We start from the raw sequence: 21,695 nt of genomic DNA, 5'->3' as shown, positions 1-21,695 counted from the left end.
TGTAATCAGGCCAAATTAGCCTTTCTGAATAAACCCGTCTAGGGATTTCTTTTGGTGATCACGTTGCAAATTTCATGTGGGTTCTCATATGAACATCGAGTCTTCGAGCATCGAGCTCTATACAATCCTTAAGAAACTGTGCACGCTTTCTAGACATAGGTTAGTAAAGGGATGAACAACCAAGAGGTGTACAGTAATTTCCTGTGTATTCACGTTTTGTATAAGCCGCGGGACAGTGTTTTATGCTACTTAAAAGAAATAAAAGCATATTAATAATACCATATCAACTGCCCCCGTTTATTAACCTCAAAAATAAATTTGCAAAATCAATGTGTGAATCATAACTGATTAATTTAGATCAATTAATTTGAGATAAAATAACTGATTAAAAAAAATTAACGCAGATTAATCGATGACCTTTGACCCGGAGCCATTCTAGTCAGTAACCATTAGACCGTAAAATGGGGAGACGAGAATGTGCTGCCTGGATCATTGATTGGAACATCTACTTTAAAAAAAACGGCCTGATGGTGTTAAAAATAAAGTGTTGATTAAAACAATGTCCTCTGCAATGTCTGCAGCACAGAATTTGCCTATCACTGGAGTTCGTCAACTATTAAGTACCACATTACTGCAAAGAAATAGTGTTGACATTGCGATTTTGCGATTACATTTTATATGCGATTCATTTAGATTCATTTAGATTAATTAATCACAGAGTATGTAATTAATTAGAAGAACATTTTTAATCGATTGACAGCCCTAATTGTTTTCCATTGGAAGGTCCTGACTGGAAGTGATCGGACATAATGCTATATAGCAAGTCGCGGTGCAAGATTTTGAGCAAAACTTTTGACGGCCCGTTTCTATTTTCTTTCGGTCACTTGCATTGCTCTGTTAGCCTGGCTCAGCCCTCCTACGTTTTTCCTCTCAATTTTAATTTCCGTTACGTACGTCGTCCGGGACTATGACGCAATAGAACAGCATGTTCGGATTCATTGACTGCGTTTACATGCACTTTAGTATTCCGGTTATGAGGCTTATCCAGATTTTGATCATATTCAGGATATGGTGTTTACATGAGCTCAGAGAAACCTGGTTATTAATATCCCTGTTTACATGACAAATAACAGTATTCCGGTTACCAACAATAAAGTTCTATTAGCACTCCGTATCCCGGTTACTAATGTAATACGTGTTTTGCCTGAGAAACTGGCATAAGGTGTATACATGGAACAGTATCCCGGTTTCTCTGGGAGTACACCACCTAGCATAACCGGAATACTCGTAACCTGGATAAGGGCTTAACCGGGGTTCCGAAATCGGGGTATGATGTTTACATGTGCAAATACAAAACCGGGATACTTCAAAACCCAGATTGTAACCGGGATACTAAAGCGCATGTAAACGCAGTCATTGTGGACAGAGAACACTCGATGCTATGCCACATGCAGTGCAGTAACGCCCTGAACCTGAGAACCAATTTTTATTTTAAACATAATATATTTGCAATAACATTTTACAACACATCTTTGCTTCAAAATAGTACAGTAAGAAAGTATAAAAGTAAAAAGTCATTGTATACAGCTAATTAGCATAAAACAGTTGCAAAATCTTCAATGTCCATAGACTTCAGTCTCTTCAATTTATCACTTCAACTGGAGTCTCCTGCGTTGTTATAAATATGGCGCCTTGAAACTGCACATAGCTTGTGGGGGGAGGGGGTGAGGGTGAATCCCACCGTGGGCGTCAGGTCCAACTCGTCCTCCGAAACTCCAGGGGGCGGCGTGAAGCGAAAGTGCTGCAGAAGAGTGGTGAAGAAGAGGAAGAGCTCCATCTTGGCCAGACTCTCGCCCAGACACACCCTACGCCCTGGGACATAGCAAAGCACAGACAGGCCATGACCTCCTGACGCGCACTATTTATATGGCAAACCCATGTTTACGTGAGAGTAGCCTGCGCTGGGTCCACTGCACAGCTCAGCCCTGCACCTGCCTGGGGTGGCTCTCAAACTCTCCCCTCGATCCTCGATGCTCGTTCCCACTGATCTATAACCAACACTGGACAGACATTGTAGGACGAGGATCGAGGAAGGAAGGGAGGGTGTTAAATGAGAGGCACCCCTGGACTCAAACTCAACTCCTAGTACCTCAGATTGGGAGTCGAGCACGCTAACGTACATACCACCCTCTGTAGGCTGCTGGACACCTGAATTTCCCCTGTGGGGATGAATAACCTTTAACCTTGCACTGTTGGACTAATTTGCATGACCACCTTGACACACACCTCATACTGGATCACAGTCCCAATCCTCAGTACATTCATGTGCATCTTTATGTTTCGTATATTTTACTGTTCTTTTTAGTCATGTTGATTTGTTGATTTGCTTATTCTCATCCTGTTTACATTGTAGTGTATGTTGTGTGTGGTGTCTTGAGCTACAGGGACCTTGAATATCCCCCCGGAGTATCTATCTATCTATTGTATCCATCTATCTATCCATTTATCTATCTATCTATCGCACAGCTATGTACCAGCTAGTCACCGTTACATTTACATGGCTATGAAAATGTAACATTGACACTTTTCAGACCCCCCCCCCCCCCCCCCCCATAGCTCTAGAGACACAGTAGCAGAATAAGTGCATTCGTCTTCGAAAACCCTTCACATCTCAAAATAATTTCCTTTACATGAAAGATACCTGCTGAGAAAGGCAAGAAGGCATCTCTTTTGACAAACTGCCCCTTGTCATCCAGGAAATGCTCTGGGTGAAATGAAGAGGGTTTCTCCCATTCAGCTTCATCCCTCAACACTGATGTGAGCAGAGGAATAACAGGTGTGCCCTGCGGAACAGGGAGGCAGACAAGAGAGACAGCTTCATCTAGCACATGCCTAAGAGAAGACTTCTGTAATCCCATTACAAAATCTGAAAAACAATAAATGTGCATCATACTGTAGGTATCCAAGTTTAAAGTTTTTTTTATTTTGGTGCTAGGCTCCAGCTGTAGTATTTGTATCTGTACTCATGCTATGGTTTGTATCCTTCTTTGACATGGTACACATGGATTTGTGTAATAACCGGCAAAGATTAATCCCCAAAGAACCATGTCTACTCACAAGGTATTACAAATAGCATACCTTGGGTTCATACAAATGGTAGGCTATTTTCAGTGATTAGTTTGATTGGGTTTTCATGTAAGTGGAAGCAGCATCTGCACCTTTAGTCTGATTAAAGTTGTTCCGCCTGGAGCGTAGCTCCAAAACAAAGTATGGCCAAAGCATGAGAAAAGAAGACACTGCACACAGGGCCTAGACGACATCAAAGATATTGCTCTGCTTTAACCCTCTGTGACGATATCAAAAAGATATTAAAAGTACAGTACCGAAAAGATCTCACAGGCCTTGAGCCATGTAAAATGCTTACTGCCCATGTGAAACAACATAAAAGGCACACCTCACCACAAAAAAAACACATCCTGTCACGGCCTTAAAAGGCCAAACACAAACCAACCTTCTTGATGAAATAGCCCTGGAAGTGGACGTCACAGCTGGTGGAGTGGGGTATACTCATGGGCACGATGTTGGCGACTCTCTGGGTCTCGTGGATCACGGCGTTGGTGTAAGGGAGGCTCCTCCTGTCCTCAGCCACAGGCTGTCGCCCACCAATTACCCGGTCAATCTCCCCCTGCACTCGGTCTGAAGGCAAACGAAACCACCAGCAGGACTCACTAACAATCTCAATTCATACTTCTTGACTATCATGGATACCTGGCAGGCAAGAAACGCTGCCAGCGAATGACTACTTCATAAGTGGTATATTGTGTGTATATATATATATATATATAACATAACCCAGCTTTTCCAGTCGCACAACAACTATCTGCCGTATCTAGTGTGTGTGTGTGTGTGTGTGTGTGTGTGATTTTATAAAGGGAAAATAAAACATCATGTATTCTTTCTACTTTTTCCCATTCCTTACTTCTCTTTTGGACACATGTCTCACCACTGAAGGTAGTAAGTAGTGGTAGTTCACCTTGGATTTGAGGGTATTTGGCCATAAGCAGAAGCCCCCAGCGCAGCGTAGTCCCTGTGGTGTCTGTGCCGGCCGCAAACAGGTTAGCAACACAGTACACCAGGTTGTCCTCATGGAAAAGGGAGTCCTTGTTGCCCACTGCCTGGATCCACACACACACACACACACACACACACACACACACACGAACGAATGTTCAGAGTCCTTGGAAAATTAGAGACATTTGGCCAAATGTACAGTATTTTCATACCAAACTGCTTCCTCTTTTATCTTGCAAAACAACCTTGCAAAAAAAAGATTCAAGTGGGCATCTCAGAAAGACATGGCTGAGTAAATAGCAAATGTCATTGTGGTGAAGTAGAGGTGCTTCTTGCATGCAAACATCCAGTAATTAAGTAAGTCATTGACATTACACTATCATGCAGTTACTGCATTTCATTGCTACTTACTTGGTAGTCTTTGGTAGTATTGAAAAGCCTGTTGTAGGATCAGGTAAAAATCCTCAGTGTAATCTAAATCTACATTGTAAATTTTTTAGCAATAGAGAAGATTCTGATAGATGTTCTCAAGTTGCTTAAACAAACCACATTATGAGCAAATAGAATCACAAAAAAATATATATATTAACAAGATTGATTCTTGGAATGAGTCCCAGAGCGGTCTCACAGATTCCTTCTCTGCAGTGCACACAAACTGAATGAACAGAGAATCTTGTTTTGTGTGCTGTTCACTAGGTGATAAACATCACAGTTGCACATTTTGTTTCAATTTTGTTGCAGTTGCAAGCTTATTCTATCTTACATTCATCTGATCCAAACATTGTTATCTCACACTCTAAAAATCATTAAAACATTTTTTTTTACTAATAACTAAATATGACTAAATATTACTGACCAAGAAAAAAACTTTGTCTATAGCAAAAGGCACAAATAAACCACAGCTGAAGATGCACTGTCACAAGATGTAAGGAGCATTTCCTCTGCAGGATACAACATTCACGCAGTCATTCAAATATTACCGGGGTACAAATTGCTTTTCTCAGGCTACCTTTTCATTGGAAATCCCTTGGCAGTTAATAGTGAACGTAATTAACTGTGTAGAACTGTTCTGTCATTGATAATGAGACCACAGTGAAGTTTAACTTTGCCTAGGAGTTCAAATAATAGGCGAGTGTAGATAAGCGACACTCTGCTAGTCACAAACAGGTTTTTGTAAGGTGTAGTGAGGTCAGGTTTGTACGGTTTAGTGGAATCCCGGTTCCATACGGTCTTCTGTGCAAGCCTTCAAATGTGCCGCTGACTATCAACTTACAGGTGGACTGTTTGAAGTTGCTGTTAAAGGGAATGACAGGTGTCATTCTCATTGGTTGAAAGGATGTTACACCCAAAACACACTCATGACTGATTAAGAAACATAAGAACAACCTTTTTGCACCAAGTGTATTAGTGAATGTGTACTGGCCACATCTTTAATGTTGTTAATGTTTTTGTTGTTGTTGTTTTCCATTTTATGTATTTTTACTTTTTAAAATAGTTTTTAACTACTGGTTTTGTTTACTACTGTTCTTTGCTTTTAATTATGTAAAGCACACAGAGTTACCCCAGTCTATAATATGCACTGTATAGTCCAAATGAACTGGTCAGTACCTCAGCGCTCTCTTTCCGGATCAGGAAGGAGTCAATGAAGCCCTGGCAGTCTTGAGGGTTCAAACTCTCTTGCCGTCTCCTGGCCAGGCCTCTAATCTCCTCAAAATCATCATGCACATTCTTCATCAGACGTCTCCAGCTCCAGAGAAAGGGACGCAGCCAAGGAAAGATGTTATAAACCTGGGGTGACCCCAAAGAACAAGGAAAGATGTTATAAACCTGGGGTGACCCCAAAGAACAAGGTAAGATGTTATAAACCTGGGGTGACCCCAAAGAACAAGTAATGACCCACTTTCCCTGCATAACATTCACCTGCACAGGCATTTCTGGACAGAAAGATTCCTCTCTTTTTTTCTAATTACGTTACAAGGTAATGAGAGTAATAGATATCCTCAAGTATTCATAATGTATCTGCAATCAAAGCCTCTCAATGAAATCATAATAGCCTACCTGTATTGATGCATAGCCGGTGATTGCAACACTTTCGTTGGCCCTGTTGACACGGACCTTAAACTGAGGGTCTGCATAATCAAAGCGGTTTCCATACACAATGGCAGAGATGATGTTGGAGACGGCATAATTCACTGGCTGGGAGGTATCAAATGCAGCACCTGCATAAACAATGACCATTATTACTCGGATACATTATACGTTATTTACATTATTTTGGTTTGGTTCATTTTGTTTTATCTGATGTCTTTAGTCTGAGTTTGTGTGCTTCTTGTCCTGTGTGTAACACCAAGGACCGTGCTGAAGTATTTTACTTCAGCATGCCATCTTTTGGATAACAGTAATTTCCTGTGTATATGGTAAGATGCATTACAGTGTGTTATGCCAGTTAAAAAAAACAAAATCATATTAACTGCTCCTATATTAACTTCATAGCTATAGAAATTTGGCAAAATATCAATGTATAAGCTGCAGCTAATAGTTGGGAAAATGACTAATTGTCTGATCCAGAAATAAATCAAATCAATCAATCAAATGTAATGGGACTGTACTGTACTATACTGAGTGGACATTACCATTAAAATGTTGAAACACTTCTGTAAGGTATTGAGTCTCGTCTTTGATTTTCTCCTCAATGACTCTCTTGCCCATTCCGAAATCCCGTAATGTACTGAGCGCAAATCGTCTCATGTCTCTCCATGTTTCTCCATTGGAAAATAATATCCCTGCTTAAGAGAATGGTTTGAGTGTAAATCCTGTGAGGCTGAGATGACAAACACTTACAAATGAGTGCTACATGGAGATACATGTTAATTCTAGACAAAGTATCCAATCTCATAATCAAAAGCTGACAAAGGGACAGAGATAAAAAGAGCTGGATAAAGAGAGATTAACACAATTGTTGGCTAGTGGGTTGTATTTCAAGGGCAGCTGAATTAGCAGTAATGTTCAAAAGTTATGAATGCAAAACGAACATTTTGTGGTTGAGGACTGACTTCAGAGTGTTCTGGGGAACATTATGTTAACATTACAATAAATGTAGTGTAAAAACTCATCTGATTGGCTGTGTAAAGCTGGCGTGAAATGACCCCCATTCTCCAGGTAGCCGCAAGGAAAGTGCTGCATTAAACTATGTTGAGTTTGAGATGAACGTCAGACTAAATTAATCCTCACTGCATGATATAATCACCATACTACACTACATTGAGCAAAATCCAGGAGGCCTCTGGGCACAACTTGTCCCGGGGACAGAACCATTGAGATGAGTGAAGTGTTTTTCCAAGTCATTTCTAGCAATCCCATACAGCAGGAGTGGGCAATTCACCCCAGCGGGCCATACTAACTTTGATAAAGTAAGCTGTAGGCCACACACATTGGACGATTGAATGAACCACAGACCCCGCAAAAAAAAAAAGCATTATCCTGGATGTTAACTGACAGGAAAGTAGCCTATACAGGCCTCTGTCAAAATGGCAAACATGGTAAGTGACATCAGACTTCATGAGAGGAAGTCAAGCAAGTAAGCACACATATATTACAATGATGTAATGCAGTCACAGCCTGGTGAAACCACACCCAGACCCCTCACAGACCTTCGCTGGACAACAGTTGGTTTTGTTACCAGGTCAAAACTGGAGCACTTAACACAAACCAAAATCTACCTGTGACATTCTTAAACCTCTGTGATTACAGATCGATGAGACTAGGGGGGATGGCATGTGTGTGTGTGTGTGTGTGTGTGTGTGTGTGTGTGTGTGTGTGTGTGTGTGTGTGTGTGTGTGTGTGTGTGTGTGTAACACTATATTGCCAAATGTATTGGGTCACCTGCCTTGACCCCCACATGAACGTCAGTCACATCCTATTTTTAATCCATAGGGTTTAATAGGTTAAATATGACTCGAGTCCACCCTTTGCAGCTATAACAGCTTCAACTCTTCTGGGAAGGCTTTCCAAAAGGTTTAGCAATGTGTTGGGCATTCTTGACCATTCTTTCAGAAACGCATTTGTGAAGTCACACATTGATGTTGGACGAGGAGACTGGCTCTCAGTCTCTGCTCTAATATCATCCCAAAGGTGTTCTATTGAGTTGAGGTCAGGACTCTATGCAGGCCAGTGAAGTTCATCCACGCCAAACTCTGTCATCCATGTCTTTATGGACCTTTCTTGGTGCACTGGCGCACAGTCATATTGGAACGGGAAGTGGCCATCCCCAACTGCTCCCACAAAGTTGGGAGCATGGAATTGTCCAAAACCTCTTGGTTAATGCCGAGGCATTCAGACTTCCTTTCACTGGAACTAAGAGGCCAAGCCCAGCACGGGATGGCCTTCCTGTTCCAACATGACTGTGCACCAGTGTACAAAGCAAGGTCCATAAAGACATGGTTGACAGAGTTTGGTGTGGATAAACATATACATACACTGCATGTCAAAATATAAACATCACAAAAGGACAGCAGTTGGAATGTTCTCTTGATAAGCTTGATATTATGTTTTTTTTTTTATTCATTATTTTAACACCTACGCCTCACAACCAAGGGAGCTCGACCTGGTGTTTATTATCTGCCACACCTGTGGGGAATTACAGGGACTAGAAAAGTAATGTCCGGTGCCTTCACCTGTAGTTGCAGACTGACAGAGCTGCAGAGGGAACCAACCTACACCAGGTCCAGCACCTTAACACTACCTTTGTTCTCCTTAGGTCTCTTTTTATTATTATTATTTTTAATTATGGGCACTAACGAGAGAGAGAGAGAGAGAGAGAGAGAGAGAGAGAGAGAGAGAGAGAGAGAGAGAGAGAGAGAGAGACAGAGAGAGACAGAGAGACAGAGAGACAGAGAGACAGGCAGAGAGTTTGTGGTTGGGTGTGTGAGTGAGGGTGCGAGTGAGTGAGGGAGTCAGTGAGTGAGTCTTTTCAGGAATAAAACGCCCTCACAGGTTTGAATTGAAGCTTGTGCTAACTGCCTCATTCTGCCATACCGGGTAGGCCTTGAATCAGGTAGATATTTACTTAAAGCCTAAACATAACTGTTCATACATAAAACTCCATACCATTCTTAACTAAAGAAGACATAAAAGGGGAACTTTACCATGTCCTTTGTTGAAATCATGGAAGATGGGCACAATGTCTCTATTCCCAAACTCCTCTGCATGGGTTACAAGGGCTTCTTTGACAGTTTTGTATCCTGCCAAGACTACCACTTTCTTGGGGCCAAAATGAAAGGTAAAAACAGATCCATGTTTTTTGGATAGCTGTGGAGACCCAATGCAATACCAGAACTAGTGGTTAGCAAAAATTATATCTTTCAACCCATTCCTATTTATTCAATGAATAAATGAAAAGCAATCATGTAGTCCAGACTGCCATTTGGGTCCAGAAACGGGACTTTCTGGTTAAACGAATCTCACCTCATAAAGTCCCTCGTAGAGCCTATTGAGGTTCAACTGCAGCAGGTTTCCCAAGACGGGGACGGGCCTGGGACCAGGAGGTTCCTTTCCCTTCCTTTGAGTGTCAGAAGCGAAAAACTCAAGACAGGCGAACACCACAACACAAAGTAAAGCTAATGTGCAGGGCACCAAAAGTCCCTCCAAAATAGCCATATTGCAAGCAAGCAAACAAACAAACAAACGATTGATAAACGGAATGTTGGGCAGGTGTAGGCTACTGGCTACATCGGAACGTGTCTCAATTGTAGCTAAGAAAAATTACTGAAACAGGTTATTCCAGTGTGACTATCGAATAGACCTAGACTATCGTGGCATTTAAGGTGTTTTCCCCTGAAATGCCACAGCTGTTTTCATTTAAGGTAGGCTATTCGTTCGACCTTTGCCTTACACAAAGCAGAAGCCTAAACTTTTAGCACGTATTAAGACTATTGCGTCGTATAGAGGCAGATAAGGCCTATAGAAAAGGCCACAGACGCATATACTATGAACTATAAATATATTTAAAACATTTAGTGGGCCATGCCAAATATGCGTTTGTGAATCGTTAATTATTCTGCAGTGAAAACTCCAACCTTGATATCGTATGTTGACCAATATCGCCACCTGTTGATCAATGTGAAATACTGGTGATTTGTTTATTGCTGGAAAAAAATGGCCGCTTTGTTTTTTGTTGCTATTTCTCTGTCTTCTAGGCTGGGTAAACCCTGCCTGATCTGCCGAAGATTTGGATTTCGCCCTTAAAAGTTTGAGTTTAGTGATAGCCAGACTCTCTTTTCAGTAAGGGGAGGGGGCTAAATTTGCATAGCCTAATACTACAAGATCTAATAATGATAGAGATAGATAGATAGATAGATACTTTATTGATCCCCAAGGGGATGCTTCTGTTCTGTAGCACAGTACATCCTTGCCTGCGTTCTTATAGTAGGCTACAGCATCTTAAAGTACACAATATTGCCCAAAGTATTTCATCACCTCCCTTGACTCACATATGAACTTTAGTCACATCCCATACTTTATCCACAGGGTTTTATCTGATGTCGGTTCACCCTTTTCAGCTATAACAGCTTCAACTCTTCCGGGAAGGCTTTCCACAAGGTTTAGGAGTGTGTTTATGGAAATATTTGACCACACATTTGTCACACACCGATATTGGACGACTAGACTGGCTCTCAGTCTCCGCTCTGACAGGGTAGCCGGTCTTGGTGAATAAAGTCTGTCATGCTTCACATACAGAAACATTTGATGCTCTACTGAAAGTAACATATTGCAGTCTACCAGTATGGTCACAAATTCTTTCTGGAATTGTGCATCTTCCCCAGAAAAAAACAAACAACAACAAACAAAAACACATCCACAAAGTGGTTAGATGGTACTGATTTAATAAGGACTGAATTTGTATTGATGCAATTGAACAAAATGGCTGTAGGCTATGCCCATTAAGGAGTCTTTTAGACTGTGTCGGGAAATGATCGGAGACCTCAACTGTTAGTGAAGTCAATAAATCCAGTCCATTTTGTCAGTAATAGTGATGAATGCTAACGTGTGCAAACTATTTACATTTGTGATGAAAACATCCTTTAGATTCAGCACTCTGAAGAACCATTACTCCACAAGAGATCGATGTGTACATTAACTGTTCCAATACCTGTAAGGTACAGCCAGCAATTGTGCATGATGTTTGTTTGTTATTTGTTTGTGTTTACATAAAAAAAAAAAATCAGTATCTCCAGAGAAAATCCACCAACTGTGTTTTGTATTTTTGGGGGGGACAAGATGCCTCCACTTTCTTTGTTCCCAGTTTTCAGAGACTATGGGTGCCTCTCATTTGGTCTTTTATACATCCTCCCTTCCTCCTCGGGCCTTGATCCTCACTGATCTACAGGTACATAAAGAATGATGGGGCGGCAACAATGGGATAGTCTATCCAGTGTTAGTTATAGATCAGTGGGAATGCCCCTCGAGGATCGAGCATCGAGGATCGAGGATCGAGGAGAGTGTTTGAGAGCCACCCTGTGTGTGTTTGTAAAAAAAAAAAAAAGTGTACTCACAGAATGGGAAGCTAGTGGATTGTGAGGCGATGTTTGCTGAATGTGACAAAAAAAATGTTATGGGCTTGAAATTGTGTACCATCTCTGACTGTATTTTAAAAGTAAAATTTCAGTGGTCGCTGTGGCACAACTGGTTCCAGTGCCCGTACCATATTTGGGTCCATGTGCCCACAGCGACCTCGGTTCGAGATCTGACTATCCTGTCAGATTAAAGGCATAAAATTCTTAACATTTACAAAAAAAGCTAAAAAAAAATTACATACAGTGTGAAATGCAAATAGAATAAATTATGTGGTTAAAACATTAACTTGAACATTTATGATTGTACTGAATTCATGAAGTGAGCATCTTCAAACAAAAATTTAGGAACTATTCACATTTTTTACAAATATGAACTTCTGCAGATATTGATATTTTGTCATATCTCCAAATTGTTAAAGTCCTTGGCCCTACCTTCCTGAATAAACTCACATGATAGTCTTTCACTTTGGTAGCAAGCAAAGATTTCATAAAAAAATGCTATTATGCTTGTGCTTATCGTCAACATAGATATGTTCTAAAGTCAGCTAAACCTCTCTCCTTCTTCTTGTTTGAAAACATGTCCATCCAGCATCTTTCCAGGGGTTGCCAAGACACTGCCCCCACCAGACAGAAACGCCATATTGTCTAGTCCATCCATACCAGGCACCTCGTCTCCATTAAAATCCATCTTTTCCACTTTCACATGACTGCTGTCCGACAGGAAGCCGTCACCATCCTGCGGGACGTACCCGTCGTCCCCGACGTCGGCTCCGTCATCACCGGTGGCGGCCATTCCGGCTCGAGCCAGTCGCTCACAGCGGGCCTGGTGTCTCAGGAAACTGTCCCTCCAGACCACCTTCTTGCCGCACAGGCTGCACTCGTAGGGCCTGACGCTGCCGTGGGTCTTGAGGTGCTTGGTGAGGTGGTGCTTCATCTTGAAGGACTTGGAGCACACTGGGCAAGAGAAAGGCCTGAGGTTGAGGTGCTGCATCTTCACGTGGCGGTCGCGCATGCTCTTCAGGGTGTAGGCCTTGCCGCAGTGGCAGAAGTGGAGGCGGCCCGTGTACGGGCCTGAAGCGTTGGGCTGCGGAGACGAGGACGAAGGGATCGGGGGCGAGGCCGACGGGTGGAAGGGGGTGGATGACGGGGAGTGTTGGCTGCCGCTGCCGCCGCCACCGCCAACCCAGCTGTGATCCGACTGGCCAGAGATGAACTGCCCGTCATCCGGTGACGGCAGCAGAGGCCTCTGGGAAACCTGCCCGGTCCCGTCCTCGATTTCGTCGTACGTTTCCCCGCCGAACACACCCTCTCCCAGTTGCTCAAAGTCCATGTCCTCGTCCACCTCATCGTCCTCCCCTCTTCTGTAGTCTCTCTGCTGCAGCCATGGACTGGCCTGCCACTGCTCCTGGGCGGGGGGAGCTGGACACAGTCCAGAACCGCAGGGCAGTGGCGGACAGTCCTCCGCAGTGTCTGGCAGGCCAATGTGAGGCCGAACCTCTCCCACGTCTTTCTCGGGGGCCTCTGGCCGTCCTTCCAGTAGTGCCGTGCCTGGTATGTAGTCTCCTAAAGAGATAAAGTACATTTGTGCTATGACAGGATACAAACCACACACTACAAAATAGCCCTCCAGATATCAGCATCAAATTATTACAAAATACTTGTACGTAAAACAAGTGAATTTGTCCGCCAGTGCATTAAGCAAATTTGTCATGGTAAGACATGATAAGACAGGCTGCCCGTTAAACACTACTGTAGGTAAGTCTGTCAACACTAAGGATAAGCATGCTTTGCAGTATAGGTGACTGATGTCATAACTGACATTGTTATACTGTTTATACGCAAAGTCTTGAGGCATTTTTAAGGTGCATGATCTTTGGTCAATCCTAATGTTCTGTGATTCAAGCTAGCTCATCAGGTATTGATCAACATGAAACATCAACTCATAGAATGAGAAAGCACATAATTGTATGACATAATCCTTATGCGGAATTACTGCATTGTACATACATATGCAGAGTAGTACTGCATTGCAACATGCACAAATACAATTACATTCATTCATTTTGCAGACACTTTACATCCAAAGTGACTTATTATGTCAATTATATTATTTGAAGAGAAACTACACTGTGCAGGTTTAGCCACTTCTGCACTGTTTTCTTGTTTTACGCCTGCAGGTTTGGTTTCTCTGCAGAGCTGTCCCTACAGCTTTAGCGTGTTTATTTTACAACACTCCTCAATCGGTCAGTCTGCCTTTTCATGAGCATGATCGCGAGGCTGTGAGACTTTCTGTTTGTCAGTGCGCCGGCCCAAAGTTGCAAGGATGGTTTTTCCGCTCACAGACGCTAGGTGAAAGTGAAACGGCTACCATTCAACGCGAAATAAGACATACAACCATTCCAATGACTCTGTTCAGGTAAGGTAAACCTGGATTGTTCCCCTTTAAGGGACTACACTGTCCCCGCAGTAACTTGGGGTTAGGTGCCTTGCTCAAGGGCACAGTGGAGAAAGCCAGGAATTTAACCTACAACTTTGCAGGCTACTGCATGCTAGCCCAGCTTCTTAAACCACTGCCGCCCATAGCACTGCATTGCAACATTCACATGTACATGTTTGGGCCTCTCTCATTCGTCTTTTTACCGATCCTCCCTTCCTTCCTTAGTCCTCGTTCCCACTGATCTAGATAAAGAATGATGGGGCGGCAACAATGGGATAGTCTATCCAGTGTTCTTTATAGATTAGTGGGAACGAGCCTGGAGGACTGAGCATCGAGGATTGAGGTTGAGAAGGGGCCATGTTTGAGCAAACACTCACCAGAGCGCTGTGTCCTTTGGGTTTTTGTCGTGGTTTCCTCTACCAAACCTTCACCGACACCTTCGTCTGCCTCGATCCCCCTCTCACCTCCACTCTGGCTCTCCTGGAGGCCTCCGTCCTCCCTTCCCTCTCGTTCCCAGCTTGGGTGTCTCCTGCGGCCTGTGGGGGCTCCCTTTGGCCGCGTCCTCTCTCTTAGGTGGGAAGGGTCGGCGAGCCCTTCGAGCCGTGTGGGGACGGTCTCTAGTCCTCGTCCCATGTGCTGCCCATAGGGGCCAGTGTGATGACCACTGCCACCGGGGATGGACACTCCCTCGCTGACGGAGAGATCCTCGCTGTGCTCGGGGCTGAAGACAGACCCGGAGGCCAGTGGCGGTGGCTGGCTGAAGGACTCGGGCTGCTGCGGCGACGCCCGAGCTCGCCACCTCGAGGTCAGGTGCGGCCTCCTCCAGGTAGCCAGGGGGGGTAGCGGCCCCTTTTGCTCCATGCCCCTTGACCCTTTCTCCAGGGATGATATGCAGTCACGGCCCTTCTCCCGACCCTTGTCGTCTGGGTCTACATAGTAGCAGTCCGAGCTACTCGGCGACTGGTGCCTGGACGAGCCCCCATGGGGCGGTGTGATTTCCACCGGACTCGGCTCCATTAGGGGGCGCACTTGCTTTAGCACCTCTGTGCACTTGTCCACGATGTGCCACATCTGCAGGAAGCTAGCCACGGTCACGTAGTTGACTATGTCCTCGCGGACTATGCTAAGCTGTCCAGTGTAGGCAGAGCTTAGGACGCTCTGGAAAGCGAGAGGGTCCATGACTGATGGAAGAGACACGGTGGTAACATTCTTCAAGAGAACCTGAAAGAGGAGAAGTGGTTCAGATTTCAGGGACACTGAATAATGAAAAGGAGCACTGGGCCTTTAAATGGGGTCTTGTCAATATGGCATTCTTGCATTATTTCACAATAGGATATTTTTAAATCAAGTGCCAGTGTAGCAATGGGATGTTTTAGTCAAGTGCCAGTTTTTGTATTTGGCCAACGATGAGCCAAATATGTCTGATAAGAATTGTGACATTTTTGAGGTTGTTTGTTGGTATGAGGTTGCTGGGTGATTTATTCATGTTTTATTGATGTCAAAATCACTTGTCTCCAGATTACTGACCAAGCAGGTTTATCACGCTAAGGTTTGCATTAACCCCAGTGTGCATTTCTGTTTATTTGTGTATTTTAAAACAACCCAATCCCATTCCAGTTTCACTCCTACAGCGAATATTACCTGGTCGTGAAAGTAGGGCGAGGACGCTGCAAGAACACAGCGATGCGCCTTGAACACTTGTCCTTGCACATGGATGGAAAGGTCGCAAAGCATTCCATCCTCCCGCTGTTGATTCAGCTTCTCCAGGAGCGCTCCTTGCACATCGGGGAAGCACACTTGGATCGCTGTGCCAGAAGGGGCGGTAGCCCCCCGGCAGACCCTGTCCATTGGTCGGGCCTGAAAGTCCAGTTCACCGGTATTTTCAGATTATCAGTACAGATGTAATCTATATAACCCTGGCCTGCATACAATTATCCATAGTCACAGTCATGTGTAACAGAATGCAGCACAACATGTCAATCGCCCCGATAGTTTTCAATATGCTCGCTACTAAATGGTTTGTGTCCTACGGCTAGCTTCACAAATGCCAACTTCTGGTTGCTGGAAGAGACAAACAGGCCGTGTCATAGCCTATGTGCCTGTTTAAATAATGTAATTCTACGTTAACAACCCGGGGTTGTTAGTCTATCTTAGTGTGAATGGGTAAAGTTTTATAAATGAGCAGGCTTAGTTTCATCATTATCAACAAGGTTAGCCAGGTAGCAAGCAGGCTAACTAGCTAAGTAATGAGACCAATTTCTTCCCAATATGTAACTTTAACATGCTCTGATATGTTGCCAAGGCCAGACTCAACTTCTGAGTTAAGTTATCAAATGTTATCTTCCGTTGCCTGGAACTTTTCCCCTCTGACAGTAACCAGCTGATTCTGGCACGCATCCGGCCCTTATCTGGCGTAGATCCACCGGATCTGCGCCGGATTAGGGCCGGATCCATTCCAGACAGCTGCTATCTGCATGTGCTACAAAACTGAGAAGCTAGCATTCTAACTCGATAAGGTAATTCATCATAATTCGTGATTAAGAACTCTTCGCAATGCCTTGTATAATATGTAGCGATATTGATCGATTGGCACGCGCTAAATAGTAACAATAGTGATGCAATGTATCAAATTCGATTGTCGTCTCCAGCGGCACTGCAAAGCGACCGCTCATGAAGCTAACTTTAGCTACATGGCTAGCTAACTTGATCATAGATTATCTACCAGACTAACAGCTCTTTGTTTGTGTTTTGTCTTAAGTGTTACCTGAAATATCTCATGCAAAGTAAATTGCACATACCAGCTGGTCAAACTACTAAATATTTAGTAAATTGTCTTACCGTTCAAAAACGTAAAGGAAGGTCCGAGAATTGCTAACTCAACTAGCTAGCTAATGTTAGCTGCTGCCTACAGCTAGCCAGTTGGTTAGCTTACTTAATGATACGCCGCTTTTGAATTTTCTTTCAGGGGATATTCTTCCGTCTTCTTTGGCGATAATGTAGGGGTGACATGTGACCCGAGACATTGCCGTTCAGATATGCCCCTTGTGATCTCAACGGCTATCGATATTTATCCATTAAAGAATAACCTTACTAATGTTAGCTACAGTCTGTAAACCAAACAGCAGTACGTCTCTCTTCCTAAAAGGAATTGAAAGGACCAACCTTAGCAATAAATAGCCTGACGCTTTTCTCGTTTAACTTCAAATATTTTGACTGGCATTGCCATCAATATATTATGTAATATGTATAAGTCATTAAAATATTTGCATATAACATCAATTATGTGAGCTTGAACAAGTTTCATCCGAACAACAGAATGTAGCAACACAATGTTATGCTTAAATTCAGGCCTAAAACACACATCCTTGAATTAATCTGGTTTTACAAATACGATAGAAAGCAAGTAAGTTTAACAACTTAAACTAGTGTCTTGATATGCTGCAATTAGACTAGCTATTAGTCATTTTGAATTGACCAAAGAAGGCCGCATAGTCCTCTTGACATTTCACTTGGCCTAGAAAGGCCATCATCCATTTACGATGGGCCACTTAAAAAGGGATGTGTTTGAGATGTGAAGTCATTTAGCCTTTGTAGCCTACCCTTGTGTGGGTGTGTGAGTTTGTGTGTGTGTGTAGGCTGTGTGTCGGACAAATGGCAGTCTATATATACTTAATTTATGGTATTTCTATAGAATTAATTCAGCTAACAGTATTATTATTTTAATTAAATGGTTTAGACTCAGCATGTCTGGCTGATGGGACTAGTTGTATAGGCCATGGTGCACAAACATACTAATACATATGCTGTTGCATGTACTGCATTTTCAGGCCCATTTCCGCATCAACATGTATCACATTGTGAAATTTGTTGACACTGAGGAGGTGGAAGTAGTGCCGGCAAACTGGGTCAAGGACGGCATTTGTTTATGGCCTCCCTACAAAACCCAAAGGATCCTGAAAGCCTCAAGGTGCCAGGAACAGCCATGTGCAAACTGGCTTCCATTTAAAGTATCCCTAGTGCACACAGCAGGTATGTGACAATGTGACAAGAATGTGACAGTGTTAAACATTGCATGATTTCAACACTGGGAGCTTGTGTGTTATGAAAGTAAATGTGTTGCTTGTTGTTGCTGTTGTTTTTGCTGCTATTGTTGTTATTAGCCAGTTACAGTGATGCACACAGGAAGCTGTCATTGCTTGAGGACCAAGCGGATCTTCATTCAGAAGTTGAACCAGGGAGTTCCAAACGGAAGCGAGAGATGATGTAAACCATTTTTTCTTTTACTGCCACCATACTAGCACTGCATGGTATATGCAGTATAAATAAACATCTTCAAGGCAAAACTGTAAACTGTATTATGACGAGACAGTATGACTAAATGTTTACTCTTGTATTGTCTTTTATTTGGGTTACCTCTTAGGTGTCTGTTTGGGGCATTTACACATTTATGTTTGTGTTACCATTTGTAGGATGAATGACTCTGAAGACAGTGAACACATGCACGAGGGCATGCCATCCAATGCGCCCACAGTCATATGTCAGCACTGTGGATCCCCCAATGACATTCCTGCCATGCCTGAGACGAACAGCAGGGGGACCGATCCTGTCTGTAGTGAGTGCTAAGCTTTGACATCACATCACCTCTTAAATGAAGGCTATAGCCCCGTTCACATGTACTGCAATTCACCCATCACCGGCCACTGATGCTCTGCGTCGCTTGTAGTTGTTTTGCCTATACATTGACACTACATGGTCTCTTGTGGCTAATTGCTGTGTATGTGAATGGGGCTTAAACTGTTGCTTTTAGGTGTTGCTTTTAGTCCTGCATGGGGTTAAACATGACCATTGCATTTTATGATGCGAGGCAATGGTCAGGTGGCCCATTCATGTATTAAGCCTATTCCTTGACTAAAAGAGAACTTCAATGGCGATCTTCACCAAGAAAAAGCTTTCAATCTAGCACTGCACTTAACCGATGTGAGGGAAATCAGCCCATATTTAATTGTTGGTATAGTGTCACAACTTCTCAAAGGCATGACTCCCCTCTGCTTCTTTTCTGAGTTTTCAACTTGAGCTCCACCCTTCAAAGGTTTAAAACATTTACCTCACTTAGACCCACTAAGCACAGAAATCATCCTTACCCACATCAATGAGGATCTTTTATTAAGAAAAAGCTTTTAGTCTAGGACCGAGCTTAATCGATGTTTGGGAAATCTGCCGAGTCTTCAGACATCCTGTAACAGTTCTCCTCTTCTTCAAAACATGCCCTCTCATCCTTTTTCAGCACTCTTACACAATCTGCTGACAAACCAAGAGCTGATCCTCGAACAGCTGAATGTCATCTCCAGGACCATCGAGCCTCCACAGGGAAACAGCAAGGATGACGGAGACAATGAGCTGGAGCCAGGCCTCCTCCCGCTGAAGGAGCTCGACACTCTGCACGACCTGGAGGCTCGGCTGCTCTTCAGCTCGGACCTCAAGCATAAATTGGTGAGATACATGACGACTCGCGGCACCATGGCAGGCTTGTGCGAAATTCAGAATTGAATTGAGAATGACTCCTAAATTCCAATTCAATTCTTGAGGTTGGATTGACCTCAAGCATAAATTGGTGAAATACAGTATACTGTATGACGACTCGCGACACCATGGCCTGGTGAAAAGCACTACCGTAATTTCCCGCATATAAGCCGCATTGTCATTGTGTATAAGCCGCAGGACAGTGTTTTATGCAAGTTAAAAGAAACAAAACCATATCAACACCATATTAACTGCCCCCCTGTGTTAACCTCATAGCTGAAGAAATGTTGCAAAATCAATGTATAAGCCGCGGCTAATAGTCTGGAAATTACGGTACTGCCCTGTGGTTATATTACATTTGGCCGACACTTTTTAACTCAAGGCGACTCAACATGGTAAACAATTTAAGATGGAGTACAATAAGTACAATTTAGTGCATCAGTGAGTGCTGTTTCCCCACTGTCAAGTGTCAGTTCTAGACAGTGGTTTGGAATAACTGCTCATCTATCTATCTACAGTGTCTATCTATTCACCTTTCTGTCTATCGGTCTGTCAAAAGCAATAATACAGTAAATACGAGTTATCCTGAAAAAGTTTTCAAAGCAATTAGGAACAATTTGCTTTGAAAACTGTTATTAATTGTGCTATTGAACCTGATTTGACAGATCAACACACTGGCTCTAAGAGGTGGCATGAACGTTAAGGATTGTGTGTGGAGAATGATGAGTCACCTCCTCACCAATACGCTTGCCTTGAAGATCAACTGGAGAGGCATCAATGGCAAAACAGCCTTCCATTCCCTTCAATTAAAAGATGTTTTGACAAGTAAGTGACGGAGTGAACAGTGTATCTAAAACACATGAAAAAGAAGTTTGCTCTTGATAAATTCCAGAAGTAGGTCAACCTCAGGATTTTATCTTTTGATTTTTATTTTTCCATAGGAGCAGTTCGGCAAAATCGCATGACTTCTGAATCCTCGGATATGGAAATTGAAGCTGCAATTAAACGGTGGCTACAGCTTGCGGCTGACAGGGAAGGTGGCAGAAAGGCACGTCAAATGAGGCAAATTGAGTGGATGCCCTCCACGCCCTCAACACCTTCTACTGGCGGCGAAGCATCAATGGAAAGGCAGCCAAACACTCCCTTCAATTAAGAGCGGTTTTGATAAGTAAGTTCCACACACAAGTTTCCCAAAGTCGTAAAAAAGACTTTCAGTGAGGTCGAACGAGTTGACCACTTTCATAGATAAAGAATTGTGGATGCACTTTGTTTTGTTCTGATAGGAACAATTGGACAAATTCAATTTGCCTCCGAATCCTCGGAAGTTGAAATTCCGGTGGCAATTAACAAGTGGCTTCATCCAGGAATTGTCTGACAGATGGGAAAACGGCACATTGGATGAGACAAATGAGTGGATGCCAAACAATCCTTAAATGAATACTTTTTAAAGGATTATTTTTTATTAGTTCTAATGTTTTGGTTTTTAGATATGAGGATACAGAGTTCATATGTGTGTTACACAGTATACAGGTATTACCCATAGGTTGTTAGTATATTTAGTGCCTCTTCTCTTTCCTCCAACCTGCTCAATGCTTCTGTGCGATTGCCGTAATCATGCTTGTTGAAACATAATAATAAAGGCTCTGTACTCTTAAAGGTTGTGTTATGTTTGTGTTTACATTTCACTTTTGATACTAATTAAAGCCAGATGAGTATATGAGAATATATTTCATGTTGTAAGAACACATGTTTGTAATCCCTTTTTTAGAACATATCCAAAAATTTAGCATTTATTAATCACAGTAAGATCACGATCATTAATCTTATCTAAATCTTAATGATGTATACATTACTGAAACATATGGAATGTTATCTAAAAACGACTTCAGATCCAAGTAAAGTTACTTGGAGTTGTTGCTGCGTTTTGGGGCTGCTGGTGAAATGAAATATTGATTTATGGTGTGTCGCCTTCACTTTATATAGATGTATAGGCTTCGTGTGTGTGATTTTGTGTCTTATGTTATAAATGACAAGGAAGGGGATCCAGCCTATACCGTACAAGAAAAGGTATCTGCCTTCATTAATTGAATTTACAT

At 42.9% G+C, this 21,695-nt stretch overlaps 3 protein-coding genes across 6 annotated transcripts; 1 reads left to right on the top strand and 2 right to left on the bottom strand.

Annotated features, from left to right (window-relative positions):
• Positions 1–1,469: 1,469 nt before the first annotated feature.
• Positions 1,470–10,035, bottom strand: LOC134072731 (cytochrome P450 2K1-like). 3 transcript variants are annotated; one of them, XM_062529560.1, is made up of 9 exons: positions 9,535–10,035; positions 9,216–9,378; positions 6,705–6,857; positions 6,130–6,290; positions 5,680–5,859; positions 4,034–4,175; positions 3,512–3,696; positions 2,702–2,843; positions 1,470–1,872 (listed from the first exon to the last, which is right to left on the bottom strand). In XM_062529560.1, the coding sequence occupies exons 1-9, from the start codon at positions 9,724–9,726 to the stop codon at positions 1,655–1,657; spliced, it is 1,536 nt and encodes a 511-aa protein (XP_062385544.1). In that variant the 5' UTR covers positions 9,727–10,035; the 3' UTR covers positions 1,470–1,654. The 3 variants fall into 3 exon arrangements, with proteins under 3 accessions (XP_062385544.1, XP_062385545.1, XP_062385546.1); XM_062529561.1 differs by having other exon boundaries at positions 6,705–6,854; positions 9,535–10,029; XM_062529562.1 differs by lacking the exon at positions 6,705–6,857 and having other exon boundaries at positions 9,535–10,033.
• A 608-nt stretch (positions 10,036–10,643) lies between these two features.
• Positions 10,644–17,717, bottom strand: zbtb22a (zinc finger and BTB domain containing 22a). The gene is made up of 4 exons (XM_062529293.1): positions 16,918–17,717; positions 15,721–15,936; positions 14,457–15,300; positions 10,644–13,205 (listed from the first exon to the last, which is right to left on the bottom strand). The coding sequence occupies exons 2-4, from the start codon at positions 15,925–15,927 to the stop codon at positions 12,184–12,186; spliced, it is 2,073 nt and encodes a 690-aa protein (XP_062385277.1). The 5' UTR covers positions 15,928–15,936; positions 16,918–17,717; the 3' UTR covers positions 10,644–12,183.
• LOC134072551 (uncharacterized) lies at positions 16,440–21,255 on the top strand. 2 transcript variants are annotated; one of them, XM_062529295.1, is made up of 8 exons: positions 16,440–16,595; positions 17,907–18,108; positions 18,240–18,342; positions 18,549–18,691; positions 19,364–19,569; positions 20,265–20,424; positions 20,541–20,767; positions 20,883–21,255. In XM_062529295.1, exons 2-7 carry the CDS (start codon positions 17,925–17,927, stop codon positions 20,750–20,752), a joined length of 1,008 nt encoding a protein of 335 aa, XP_062385279.1. In that variant the 5' UTR covers positions 16,440–16,595; positions 17,907–17,924; the 3' UTR covers positions 20,753–20,767; positions 20,883–21,255. The 2 variants fall into 2 exon arrangements, with proteins under 2 accessions (XP_062385279.1, XP_062385278.1); XM_062529294.1 differs by lacking the exon at positions 16,440–16,595 and adding an exon at positions 17,740–17,758.
• The last annotated feature ends 440 nt before the right edge of the window (positions 21,256–21,695 follow it).

Source organism: Sardina pilchardus, chromosome 24 (assembly GCF_963854185.1).
Source record: "Sardina pilchardus chromosome 24, fSarPil1.1, whole genome shotgun sequence".
Lineage (NCBI taxonomy): Eukaryota > Metazoa > Chordata > Actinopteri > Clupeiformes > Clupeidae > Sardina > Sardina pilchardus.
This window is presented reverse-complemented; position numbering and strand designations above follow the sequence as displayed.